Source organism: Larus michahellis, chromosome 1 (assembly GCF_964199755.1).
Source record: "Larus michahellis chromosome 1, bLarMic1.1, whole genome shotgun sequence".
Lineage (NCBI taxonomy): Eukaryota > Metazoa > Chordata > Aves > Charadriiformes > Laridae > Larus > Larus michahellis.
In genome coordinates, this window is record NC_133896.1 from 64,921,985 (window position 1) to 64,936,371 (window position 14,387).

General features: G+C 43.1%; 1 protein-coding gene across 1 annotated transcript in view; it reads left to right on the forward strand.

The window, feature by feature from the left end:
* Positions 1-966: 966 nt before the first annotated feature.
* Positions 967-14,387, forward strand: part of FAM180A (family with sequence similarity 180 member A) — a 30,417-nt gene continuing 16,996 nt past the window's right edge. Inside the window, exon 1 of the mRNA XM_074572740.1 lies at positions 967-1,229. Coding sequence (XP_074428841.1) covers positions 1,154-1,229 — 76 coding nt within the window. The 5' untranslated portion in view covers positions 967-1,153. The remainder of the gene's footprint in view (positions 1,230-14,387) is intronic.

A 14,387-nucleotide genomic window follows, 5' to 3' on the forward strand; every position in this document is an offset into this window, starting at 1 on the left:
TCCCTTAATTCTTCTATTTATACCTTCTGAGCTGGAGTCTCCTTTCTTATGTGCCAGTTTTACACCAATGTAAATTCATGGATGTCTGTGGGTTTGTTCCTGGCTATAAAAGAAGAAAATTAGACAGATGACTTCTAGGCACCAAATGGACTATGTCCTATCCCTCGATTCTGCTAAATACTTCTTGTGTTCCTATTTTTCATTGTTCTTTTCCAACACACAGCAACCTGCTGTTATTCCAGTGCTGTATTCCCACAAAGCACCTCACAGTGGTCCCCAGCCCTGTCCTGACACTGCTGTTGAAGCTGTGCCAGGGACAGTACATACCTGCAGCCTCCTCCATGCTAGGATAAACGCTTCCAATGTCAGCAAGGAGATGCCAATCAGTAGCCTTTTTGTTTAGCATCGCCGCTCCACATTCAGCCTGGCTATTGTAGATTGTCTTTAGGATTACTTCGCGTTCCCCACAGTACTGTTGAAGAGAGCCAGTTAAGGATTTGGACCTTCCTGTTCTCTGCATTGGCCAAATGGAGGAAAAGGCCAGGACTTGTCTTGCAGAACTGAAGTCTAAGCGCGGCATTATATGTTCTTAATAAAGGAGTGATTATATGAATCACAGTAGCAAAATGTTCTTGCAGAACACATGCCCCACTCCCTGACTTAAGCGTCCAAGGGCAGCTGTACATCATTCCAGAGGAGGCTTTCGCCTTAGACATGAGTTAGCGTATAGCCCACTGCATTACAAAGGAGTAGCTACAGAGCTGGGATTCAAGTGTGTCCTTTAATGAAGTTACTTGTGGCTGTTTATTGGGCAAAAATAAATTCCAATTGGCCCATATAACAAATGAAACTCAACTACAAAAATGTAATGATATTTATTCACACAGCTGCCAGCAAACTCACATGCACCATGAGTCATTCCAGATGTGGATAAAAACAAAGTCTGTCTGTGAAAGTAAGTTTCCTGATCCCGAGGAGACTTGGTTTGGGAGAGGAGCCGCACACTGACTTCAGCTGTACCCAGAAGGACAGACAGGTTCTCCTTCAAAGGGGGAGGGGGAGAGGAAAAGCCATTTATTTATTCCTGAAAAGAAAGCAGGTAGGAAATTGAAAAGCTAATATACAGCTAGACATACTTATTTTAAAGAGAAGGATGCTTTGGAAGACTTTGCTGCTGCTGCTGTTCTATTACAGTGCTCATGCCACTGTGACCCACAGATGGAGCAGAGGTAAGATTTAAACATGAAAAACTATTTAAGAGAAAACTTTGAGTTGTTAGATTTGGTCTGAAATTATGTTGTATTATACATATATGTACATATATATACAGTTTCTCCCTCCAAACTCTGGAATTCTTTTTCTGCATTAAACAGGAGGTCAACTAAATAATTATATAGACTAATAGAAAAATACACATGCATAAATGCATAAAGGTAAAATTATATATTTATTCTATTATAATACAAATATATATATATAAAAAATATCCCAAGAAACAAAACTACATTCTTTTCTCACTTTTTCCTTTCTCTCTCCTTCTCCTTTTTCTCCCACATTAACAAAAATGACAGGTCATGAAACCTTAAAGCAAAATCCTTTGCAGTCACAGGTGGCATATTCTTCTGCTCCACCAAGCAGATACCTGGTAATAGTAAACACAACAATGCCTGGAATGTGTGTGAGGTGCCTAGGAGTGCCTAAGACCCTACCCTGACAGACTGGTACATACAACATAGAGCAAGCTACGTGAGGTGTTATCAGGCTTCAGCTGCCAATATGGCAATATATAGTTGTGACATATTTGTATTCAAGCGTGTGACAGTAACATATGAAACGGTTTGGGACTATTGGATTGCATAGGAGATAGTTGCTTAAAAGCTAGTGATGATGTCCTTTCCCTTTTTTGTTTTATTCTCTCCTCCGGTATTTGGCATGGGTTTGGTAGCTGCTGGAAATGGAGAAAGGAAACACCTCCCAAAAGATTTCTTTGGTTCTGAAATTGAGATTCACAGATATTTAAAGGAACCGGAGTCTGCTAAAAAAATCAAGCATTCAGATGCTCCCCTCCCCACCCCAAACTCCCATGTCTTCTTCATTATAGCTGGTTTCTTTCTATTGTGCTGTTTGGGTTTAGTTTTGATTTTGTAGGGGATGCAATGGCTGAATGAAGCAATGAAGAGCTATGCAATTCTGTTAAAGCTGTATGAATGTTCAACTGTTCCTTACAGTTAGTGGGGACTCACTGACAGGGCATTGACCTGGGACTCAGAATGGCAGGTTCTTTCCCCACCTTTTCCATCAGCCTCTTGGATCATACTGGATGGAGTCATTATACCTGTCTGTACCTTACTTTTCTCGTACTGTATAATAGAGGTAATGACAGCAGTTGTCATCACAAAATCCCTTAATTCAGTAGATAAGTGTTTGTCTTTCCAGGGATGACACATAAAAAAGTGAGGAAATCAGTACTAGATCTGCATATATGAAAAGAAAAGCAACCCTACCTTTTGGAAGAATGAGATCATCTTACCTATGAAATGGAAAAAGCAAAAGGAAAGGGGTTCATTTCCAAGGAATAATCACTATGCAATTTACAGATGTTATTCACTTCTGCTAACATGCTAATTTTAATTAAACAACACCACCACAACCATAAAAGGAATACATGCAACTATTAACATCCAATTTTAATCACCATGAATATTTAAAGGAAAACATCAGAACTCTATTGTGCCTTTTGGGAAAGCAGATTGTTTTCAAGCTGGAAGCTCTAGAGCTATTTTTTTGATACTTCTGAGGGAAGAGAAGATACATTCCCTGTTGTGATAAGGAGTTCAGTTCTCACAAATACTGTATACAGACAGCTGCTGAGGAGGAAACCAGATTTCTTCTCTGCAGCTGCTGGGACTATTCAATGCCAAATATGTTTTAAAGGCATGACTCCCTCAATGATAGCTACTTCAGAGACCCCCGAGTCCCCTAAACTATCTATGTGTCAGCCCAACCAATCCCATCCTAATCTGCAGTATCTAGAGGGCCAAAGCACTGTCCTAATTTTTGAATTGCTTAGAAACCTAAGAAGAAATTTGAGTACCAAGGCTCGACACACCCTTTTGCAGACTCAGAGCTCTTCCCTCTCTCCACAAACGACAACTGACTCTTGTCTGGGTTAAACCTCAGTCACTTAAGTCTTATCCAACTCCTGATCTGAATTTTGCAACGGAAAAGCAAAGACAGATCAGCATCTGGTCTGATGGAAATGGAAGACAGATCTGCATATCATCTCCATGTTGACTAGTAGACCAGACTGTTTACAAAACAGTAGGATAAAGGATCCTGTTTTAGTTACCAACAGTTGTTGTTTGCAATAGAAATGAGCAGTCAACATTGGATAAAACAAGGTCTAGCTTTACCATTTTTTCCCTCGGGGGCACTGGGGCAGCCTTGGATGCCCAGCCCTTGTAACCGAGTATTTAAGCTTTGGCTCAAGAAAAAAGTCAGATGTGAGGAAAGATGAACATACTTGTGCTGACTGGTGAGTGGGAACTCCAGATTGCCACCTCCCTTTTCCCTTTGTTTTTTTTTTTTGCTTTTACAAGCACCAGTGAATGGGGAGGGAAAAAAAAAAAAAAGCAGCAGTTCTGGCAGGAAAACTGATTTGGTCTTTTGTTTGTTTTTTTTTTTTTTTTTTTACTTCCTCAGCCATTTGCATTAAAAGTCTCACACACTCCTCATCCTGCTTAGATCCAGCTGTGGACATTGGTTCAGAAGTCACAGGCAAATCTTGGTCCCTAGGATGGACATGTTCAGAATAACACAGAAAAGATCCTTACTGGTGATGAAATAATTTACTCATCATGACCTCAGGTTTCCTTGAGCCTCTTGTAGGCTTAGCTGTATGGTATTACCCTCTCAGATTTTACGAAGCACCTGTCTAGGGAGAAAAGGTAGTTGGGTCTTTACTGAGGGATATTCCCTATGTGATGTTAGAGATGGGGTCGTAATAATTTCTGAAGGTCCCAAATAAGAATCCCAGATCTTAAGAGAAGTTTTTGCTGGAGAAATCAAGGAACAAATCATGTTCTTTCACAACAAAGATAAAAAAACCCAAACATGCAGCTGAGGTAACCGGAGATGGTGCCACCACTTGACACTCAGTTGTTTTCATCAAACCGCTCTAACAAGTACCGATACATTGGAGAGCAGAAGTTAGCTTCAGATCTGCATTATAAGAATTTCCTGTTCCCTGAGGAAACCTTATTATCTCGTTTCATCTCAGCTGGCTGTAGTTTGTTTTCTGTAAGGCCTTCCTGATTCAAATAAACAGCACACAAACAGTAGCATGCTTGCTACGTGCTCGCTCAGGGAGTGAAGATGCAGTATGATCTCTTGTGGTTGTGGCTTCTTGGACAGTGGGGAAGCAGATGCAATGGTAAGTTTGCCCCTTAGTGGAGGGTGGAAAAGGAGATGTAGAAAAACACAAAATAAGAAGGTAAAACTCTCTTCACCCATTGGAGAGAAAAGGATATATTAGTTATATTAGCACCATCAAGGTTTCACATGTTTGGGGAATGGCTGTGCTGTGCCTTCTAGGCCTCAAAAGCAGTATTACAGTCACATCCAGGTCTACTTGTTCCATATGCATTATTTTGCACTCAGTCCGTAGTGCTTGGTGAAAGTCAAATGTTTTTTCCATAACAGCAAGGGAACAGTTTGTTCTCCTTAGAGGCTTTCTGCAGAAGGAATTACCTGGGAGAACAGCAGGCCTGTCCCCCTTGATTTTCCCACAACAGTGCAAACTTTTACTATTTGCTCTAGTGTTGTGGCAACTGAGTTGGTGAGTTTGATGGAGCAGCTGCTACATGAGCAACTTTTGCGGGCTGCTTCTGCTTGTGGGCTTAGCTGCAGGAGGCTGGCAGCTCTCCAGTGCCAGGAGAGGGAGGACTGTGTAGAAGAGAAAGAGATACTGGCTGTTGCTAGAAAGCCAGCCAGCCCTTTTATAAGGAAGCAGTGTTTGACATATTCTGTACTCTGTGATCATTTGCTATGTACCAGGTTGCTGTTGATCTTGCCATGTGGGCAAAGGCTGAGTGCCTTGGAGATCAGGGCATCCCCACGTCTTTTGACCTTATTTGCCTTTCTTCCCTCCCACCCCTCATATTGCATCCTTACAGCCAGGCGCTCCCTTCTTGAACAACTTCTGGGATTCCACCGCTGACAGCAACATTTGTTTGACATGTTTTACTCGGACAGCACAAGCAAAGTGAATGTGGCCTGAACACAGCATGTAATTAGAACACAAATGGTCCAACACATATACATAGATATGCTCAGCAGGCCTTGAGTATACCAGGTTATGGTCTTATTTAGGATATGCTGAGATTTCCAAAGGTCTGGTCCAAAGGTAAAAAGAAGTTACACCAGATGGACCAGCCACAAGAATTTTTTAAAATGCAACATCTATTCAACTTCCTCTGATTTCCATAAAGCCATTGTTATCCAATTCTTAAAATATATATTCCACGTAAAACAATGACATATGAAATGTTATAAAACACAGCCAAGTCTGTCTAAGCCTGGATGTGTAAAGAATGTTTCTTCTTACAGAGAAAATGCAATATTTCCCTTTTCTCTGGTTCCCAACTGATCACTTGGAAAATTGCCTCAACTGTCCTAACTTACTTGCTTGCTGGACCCATTCCAGTGACCTGCCTGGAGCTGCAAAAGGCTTGATCAATCTTCTGCAGAGGTTTTTACCACTTGCCCCGAGTCTGTTCCATAAGTCTGTATCAGTTGCTGGGAATGCAAGTTTGTAGGACGGAGTCTCCTGATCTGAGGGTTTATTTGCCTGATGCGAATTATTGCCACACCAAATATCACAACTGTACCTGTAAAGAGAGGGAGGCACTGTCTGAAGGGCAGTGTGGGATTAAAATTCAGAGGAATTAGCTTTGCAGCTGGATGACCTGAAGAAGTCAATTTATATATGTATGTTTTTACTTTCTGAATTCCTTTGCAAAGAGCTGTATAAAAAATGAGTATAAATGTACTTCATAGACCTAAAAATAGATCCTTAAAAAACAAATTGTCCTACATTGTAAGTAGTAGGAAAGAAGAATTAGAAGAATAATTTCTGCCTTTTAAGAATTAGAAGAAAGCAAAGACAAAAACAGATTTTCAAGCAGGTCTGGAAAATATTTGACAATTAATGAAGTAAGGAGGCAACTAGGATATCTGCATGGCACAATGGTGTGTGGAACAGAGTTCACAGACCCAGGTCCGAGGCAAGCTGCCTGCCTTGCACAACACAGGACAGTGCAGGGACTGTAGCTGGTGTCCCAGCAGGGTGGTAGTCACCAGCATGGCGTGGGCCCAAGGGAAGGAGCTCTGCCTTTCAACAGGGATCACCTGGTTGGATCCAGTGCCGCACTGATATGGCCACACTGCTGCTGGGTCTGACATCTCCGCCCTGTGCTTTGCTGTGTAGCGCAGACGTGGCCATCCCATTCCTTGTGGCAGATCCCTTGGACATCAGCTGTGGTGACTGTGTGAAATATTAAACAAAGCACTATTGCAGGAAGAGAAGGGAGAGGACTGAAGAAGGGGCTGAAAAGGGATTAGTTATTACTACCCAGGAAAGCTGCGCAGTGTTGCAAAAGGTAGCTAGAATATAACGGTCTCTGAATGGATTTAACCTGCATAGGATAAATATCCAATAGGGTAGGGCTGTGACAGTAATCAAAATCCTTTCTAGCATGTCCCGATTCCCCAAATGCTCCTTTAGGGGCAGACTTAATTAATTTAACCTTCACGGAGGATGACCCCTGAATCAGAATTCACAGTGGGTACTTGAAACTGAAAGACGTACAAAGGATGCTTAAAAAAATCAAAGTTTATAATCTCTTCTAGGGCAATGATGTGATGAGATCAGAAGGAGGATAGATTATAGAAGCTTCCACATTTTAGTTTAGATCACAGATGGATATTGTACTCTATAAAAACAGTCATGCTGTTAGCAAGGAAGGATCTAAGTGATTCTGAGGTTTTTTCACCACAGGAAGCAGCCAAAAAATGGCTAAAGCTTACAGCTCATACAGTTGTAAACTGGTTGACACAATCAAAAGTTAAGAGAAAGGAGCTAGGCAATTTTGAGGAAATCTGGGTAAGGAACAAGAGGAAGACACATGAGGTGAAGTTGTTTTCTCTTTGGTATGTACTAGACAAAGTGAGAACTATGAGCTAAAATTAACACCAGTAGAATTTTCTCACTGATCCCAGTGATTTTCTCACTGATTCCAGTAACGAGGACTAGCAAGTCAGTAAGACATTTGCTGACACTTTAGTCATTTTTTTTTTCAGCTTCCTGCATGCTGTAGTGTCCCATCTATTTGCCTCAGTCCCAGGTATAGAACCTTCATGGGACCCAGATCAGTTTGCACAAGGGTCCTCATGTCCAAACCAAAGTCCAGTTCTGAAGAACCTCCTGCCATTCAAATCCCTCCTTACACTGTCACATGGAAATAGCTCCCTTGACCTTACCTTTAACCTCCGCCTCACTGATCTTGTTGCATGGTGTTAAGCCAATGTTCCCTTCTATAGCTGAAGCAGCTCCGTTACGAATGAAATAACTCATGTACACATGCAAAGACTGTAGAGCACTCTGAGTCCCATCCTGATTATCTTATACTCGACTGCTGGTACCTGGCATTGTGCAAACACACAGAGTAAAAAAAATAAAATTTAAAAAAAAATAAATCTTTCCTCCTCCAAAGAACTTCCAGTGTAATTAAGGAGAGGAAACGTTAGCATCCCTTTTCGTTGTGAGGCACAGAGTAATTAAATCATTTGCCCCATGTCTCTTCAGGATGATTGTGTGCGTGTAGTCTTGTATGTTGTTAACAGGAGTGATATTTTTATTTATTCTGTTTCTGGATCATAAAGTGCTTTTCTTGTTTTCTTGGGGTAGAGCATGCCAAATTCTGCAAGAGCGTAATGACTTCTCAGGCAGAAAGAAATCCTGTCAGAAGCATTGAATAGTACAATGTCATTGAAAGGAAAGTCAGCAGGTCTTAATGAACATCATCAGGCTGCAGAGGCTCTGATTACTCACATGGTGACAGGCGAGATGTAAATTGCTGAGGTAAAGCACTGAGTGGAGGAGCAATTAACTTTGCACGCAGTGCTTGTGCTCGGGTTCAAGGCAGGGCAGGACCCATAGGGCCGGCCCAGGATGCTGGAGACAAACACTGGTGCTTGCCCGCACGCACAGCCTGCACCCACCTTGAACCGGGGCTCTGCAAAATCATCCGCTCTCCCTCTGCTCCCCAGTGGCTCTGCTGAAGGGAGATGAGTCCATCCAAGATGCAGAGAAGCTAGCTGCGTACGTGGACCCGGCTGCAGCAAAACAGGGAGCTGTGCACGTGTCTCGGCTTGAAGTGGGCAAACCAGTCGGCTCCTTGCTTTAACTTTTAAAGCACTGCAAACCAGCACCACTGAAGTCAATGGGAGTTTTGCCACTCTCAGGAGTTGTGGCCACAATCTCATTCACTATGTGGAACTGGGTCTCCTGGAGTAAACCTGAGTGTTAAGGGCTTCCAGCCGAAACACATTATTCGTTGGTTAAAGTGTTTTCAGCAAAATGTCACTGGCTTGGGTGAAGCTCATGCAGGTCAGCTACATGGATAGCTGATGGTGGGGAGCAGAGGAGGAAACATATCAAGGCATCACAAAAAGAAGAAAAAAAAAAAAAGGCAATTTGAGGACAAGCTGCAAATAACTTGTGGAAATTGTGGAGAGACACATAGACAAAAGTCCCGAAAGGGTCAGTCATCTATGAGGTTTTCTCTCCCACTGGAAAGAAAGAAAGCACAGGAAGGGATCCTGTATGCTTCCATTGTCCCTGTGTCTCTCATTACCTTGAAATCCTGTTTTATTTGGCTGTTGCTGCCGCAGCTTTATGCTATATCTCCCACAGCATACTTGCTAATACACAGACATTAAACTAGCCTGAGTCTGCCCCACAAGTCACAGGGCTCCCTTGCCTACTCAGTAGCAACTCTTAGCTGGTAAACTCTTTTTATCCCCCCTGAGGTGCTCCAGGCTGCAGCAATAATGCGTCTCCTCTTGTCTCACTGTCGCAGCGCTGGGCTTGAGACTAAGACGAATGTGAGGAGGAGAGGAGCAGAGTTAAATAAGCTCCACTATTTCCAGTTTCCACAAACATTCCTTTCCTCTGGTGAAAGCGTATGTGGGGCCTTTCCTGGCCCAGTTTGCTGGTTAGATTTGGCAGCTCCCCAGTTCCCTTGAGATCGGCACGCATACCACTCGTCCTCTGGAAATTCCTCCCCAGCCACAGGGAAACAAGTCACCAGCCAGAAGCCGGGCTCCAAACTCACTGAGTCTCTCTCCGCTCAGGAGGAGCCAGGTGGGTAGCTGAAAAAAAGCCGCTGAGAAAGGGAAAAATAAGTCGTTCAAAGCTCAGAGGTTATTTGGGAGGAAATGAGACAGTGGAAGGGCAATGCTGCGCTGCAGTCTTGTGTTGGAGACCCATCCAAACGCACAAGGTCTTCTGTGATGCCTGCATCACCCCCCACCCCGGCGTGGCTCTGCGGAAGCAGAACACTGTGGCTAGGTTTTGCCTAAACGTGAAGAGAGTAAACTTCACCAGACTGGATGTGGATATCTGCTGTGAACTAGAACATCAGGATTTCATCATCTCCATCTATTTGGCAGGTGGCGGCATGCCCCAAATGGAGCTGATGCTTCTAATCTTTCTCTGTCTTGGAAAGAGTACAGACTTTCCAGTGTGGCAGGGCTTATTTGAACCACAGAGAGGGAGACAAGAGAGACAAAGGCAAAAAGCAGAGATGCCGAGAAAGAATAGAGAAAAAGCTGGAGGCAAAATTGGCAAATGGAAGGAAGTAGTATGAATGAGAGGAAAAGAGGAAGAGAAAGGAAAAGTGGAGAAAATGTGATAAATGCCTATGGGAAAGTCTAAAGCACACATACGTTTAAGATTAGGGTAGAATTCACCCCATTGTCAGCATGGTATGCATCCCCATTTGAACCCTCCCTTCAGAAGATGTCCATCTGTCGCAGCTGGTCTTCATCTTATCTGTCTGCTTCTCAGGCTCATGGGATGGTTGCATTTCTCTGGAGCTGGCACTGCCTTTTTCTCGTGTAAGCAGGACTCGTGCCTGCCTCGCCCCCACCAGCCTCTCAGCACACCAGGATACTGAGATACAGTAGTCTGGGCATTTCAGCACCAGTCAGAGTATAAAAGTTAAAGTTACTTCTACCGAATCAACAATATGTCGAGGTATCTGCATATTTCTGTATTGGTTTGGTTTCTTTTTCCCCTCCCTTTGAGCTTTCTAAACTACGTAGCTATGAAAAAAGTCTCTTCTCTTCCCACTGCCCAAGAAACAGCCTGTTTTATTCCATGGAAGCTGCAAGAAATTTGCTCTTTTACAGGGCTATGGGGCTACAGCATTTCCCATTAATACCATCAAGCTTTCCTGTTAACACCAGTCATATTAACAGTGACACAGTTAAAGTCCCTGTTTCTCCCTATCAGTCCCTGGAGGAATGGATCAAGTTCTGCAAGCCCTCAGTTTCCTCCCTGATTTTCATAATGCTCACAGCCATGACATTACATTTTTGTTTATGACTGGTGCTGAAGAAACACAAAGTAATTGTTTATTGAATTTATTTATTAAACACAGATTTTATGTCTGGAGGAACTGTTTGTGTCTTAAGCCCCCTTCTAAAATGGAAGACATTTAAGGCATGCCTCATTTTTATTTACTGCAATTGTTCATGGCTTGGCATTGAACAAACTCCATTTCCAGTTAAACGCTACTTGTAGACGTCCTAATATAGTACAGCATGTGTTAAGTGAAACCATTAATTTGTCATAGTCGCAGCAGCTTCTGGTTTTCTGGATTGCCATGCCAGTTTGGCAGGAAGTTTTGGAAAGTAATAAGTCTAATGATAAAAATGTATATACTGCTTGTTTTGTTGCTTTCTACCACCAGGGTTTTTACTAAGCAGCTCAAAGGGGCTGGCCTACCTTGACTTGTGCTTAGCAAAGCTAAAGATCAGTTAGGTCCTTACAGTGATACAAGGATGAAAAAGTACCCAAGGATTTTTCCACAATGAGATGTCTCATAACAGGAATCAGATACAACCAATAAAGATCAGATACAGTTAGGCTCAAGTGGCAAAGGGCAGTGTGTGACTGCCACGCTGGACTCTCCAGCAGAAGGAAGATGATGATGTGGCCCTGCTTCCACACGGGATGTCTGGGAGAAGCCAGGGTGAAACAAAGAGGCAGCACAGTGTCTGAGCTTAGCTCAGAGGATCTCAATTTTTGTGAATGGACTATAGATACCAGGTCTCCTCTGTCAACCATCAGGAACAGCCAAAGTCCGCTTTTTGGCCGAGGCTCAGGGGTTTTAGCTGCTTTATCTAACTTTCCTGCCTTCCTGTACCAGGTCCCTGTCTCTCACCGTGCCCCATCTCTCCCCAAAACCAGCCCTGCTGCACAGAGGGAAGACAGCAGCCACTTGGCTGAGGTCTGGGCAATGCTGCATGCTGTGGATGGAGGGAATCCTCCAGGAATGCGGAGAGCTGAGAGGGGGATTTAGATGTTTAGCAACGGGACTGAGAAAGATGAGGCAGTCACAAGCTGGCAATCGCACAGATTAGGGGCTTGTCTCGCCGTGGTGCTGTATTTCTCATGTTCACAGCAGGGAAATGCTGTGGGCTCCAGCTATTGAAGAGGTCTGTCTGGTAAATAGCTAAGTGTTAGGGATACCATAGGAAATTGTCTTTCCCTAGAAAGACACTCCTTTTCTAGCCAGAAGTCGTGCTTAGGGAGTGGGCTGTTGGACACTTGCTGGGAATTTCTGGATGCCCTTCAAACCCTGAATGACTAACCGCATGTGCCACAGACCGTCAATCCAGCACGTATCCAATTATGTCAGCCCTAATCTCCGTACATGCTGCGCCCAGCCAGCCTGGTCCAGCTGAGGTGAGCTCCAAAACTGAACAACACGTGCACGTATATCCTCCAAAGGAACATATGGGGACTCTTAACCAAAATATCACCATCAAGGCAAAGAGCTCAGTTTCTACTTGCACAAATTTGTCAGCGAGGTAAATGTAACCAACTTATCACATGTCTTAAATACCCTATACCACTCCCTCCTTTCTATTTACGTGATCAAAGATGGAAGTGTGTATCATGTCCAGCTGGCTTTTCAGACCCATCTACGATGTCCCTCAGGAGCTTTTCACTCCTGGTTGAATTCACGCCGCTAAGCAAGACATAAACTGTCAAAGTAGCAAATGTATCTCCCCTGACACCTTTGTATATGAATGTTGCTCAACCCGAGGCTGGACCTCAGCACCCCATGAACGTCTGCCCGCTGACATGGAAAAGAGCGCTAGTCCTTCTCACTGCAATGCAGCTGGGAGCAGATACATGAACGTATTGTGGTTCACTTATCTATTTTCAACACCCAGTGCATTTCCTTATGGGTGCTTTTGTTGACAAAGTAGTGCATGCATTATTTAAACAAAGTTATAAATCGCCTTCTTGGTATCCCTTTCACAACAAACCGGAGCACTCAGGCCAGCCTCTCTCTGCAGGCCAACGCAATGGGTAACAGCTACTAATCCAGTGTGTCTGAGGAGCTAAGCCACAACAAGCTAGTTTGCATTCTGATTCATCCTTAATACCTGCACACTGCTCAGAGATCAAAACAGAACTTAAAGATTACTGGGGCTAGCTTTTAGAAATACAAATAGGGGGACAAGTAGTTCCTGCCTTATGTTTGGCCATGCTAAATGTCAATCTACACCTATAAATGATTAGGTTGTTGTATTAGCAGGCTCCAGTATCTCAGACAATGATTACCTCTTATCTATAGGCCAAAGACCAGTAATAAAATTCCCCTAATATAACAAAAGGAAGTCATATGAAGGTGATGTAAGATGAATGCCAATCACATGTTCATAATCAGATGACCTCTATAAGCTTACTTGGGAGATCATCATCACTACCAAGCTGAGGAAGAATTGTCATGCAGAATTATCACACGATGAAGTCTAGCTTTCGCAAGGAGTGCTTCTCCAGGCACAAGACGTTAGATGTCAGATTGACGAAGAGATTTTTCATTAGCAGCCTATAATGACAACCCAGGGAATGTACACATGCTGGCAAAAACTTTTCTAAGTAATTTTCTTATGCAAGCTTCAGAGTGTTCAAATTAGTAAGAAGAAAACCCAAATCCAGGAAAAGACAGGTTGAAGTTCACAATGTATCACAGCCGCTTATCTACAGTGCTTCTCCACAGTAATTATGTCTTCTTTACCAGCCCCCATGCACAGAGGAGTTAAATCAAAGAATAAACCCCCAGCTGCTTTTAGTCAGCAGCATGCTGGAGGTTTTTACTGGAAATCAAGTCTTCCTCCCTTTCTCAAAATTTATTCTTCCTAAGTTTAGAGCATGAGGTCATTAACATTTTTTCCTTAAACATTTACTTAGACTATTTTCCTGTAAGCCAAAATCTATTTTACAATTTCAGCTCAAAAGACTGCAGGAGAAAAGAATGTATGGTAAAGGAAGAATAGCGCTGAATCAAATACAAGAGACAAACTGTCAGGGTCCTCTTGGGCTGGGAGCCATTGAGAAATGACATCTGTAGGGACAGGAACTGCAACAGTAAAAGATGCCGAGTTTTGAATTTCCATCAATTTCAGGAGCAACTGTCAGCATTTTGTGCCTTTCAGGTCCCACTACTCAGAAAACGAGATATTTGGGTTATTTTGTTGGCTGTAAGATTTCTGTAAGCCTGAATTTAACCTTCGTCTCTTCCCTCCGATCCCAAGTGTGCCTTTCACAGCACAGGACTCTCTGTGACCTGGCTGCCCACAGAGCAGCATCACAGGGCTGGTGGTGCCAGCTCAGGTCATCTGAGGACCTTGTCCCCAGTGTCCAGCTGCCTTCAGCAATTTGCAGTACTCAAGGTTCTGGGCAGGGCTTTCTGTATGTAATGGTGAATCCAGTTGTACATCAGTCTCAGCTTTATTTCAGCTGATTGTGAAACCTGAAAGATCTAGGAATAGTCAGATTTCAGGAGAGCGTGAAATAACAAGGAACAGGGAAAAAATGACAGCTTCGTAAAATGTAAATCCCATATGCATGTTTGTGAGGTGGGGAAGGCAGTTCTAAAAATAATCCATTTTGCATTCATCCTTCAGATTTCTTTGCTATGTTTCTGGCAATATCACAAAGATTGTCTTGGCCCACCATTGCATCTGCACACACTGAAATCCACCGATTAGGTTTTGTGGATACTTATATTTGAGTTCCATTAATT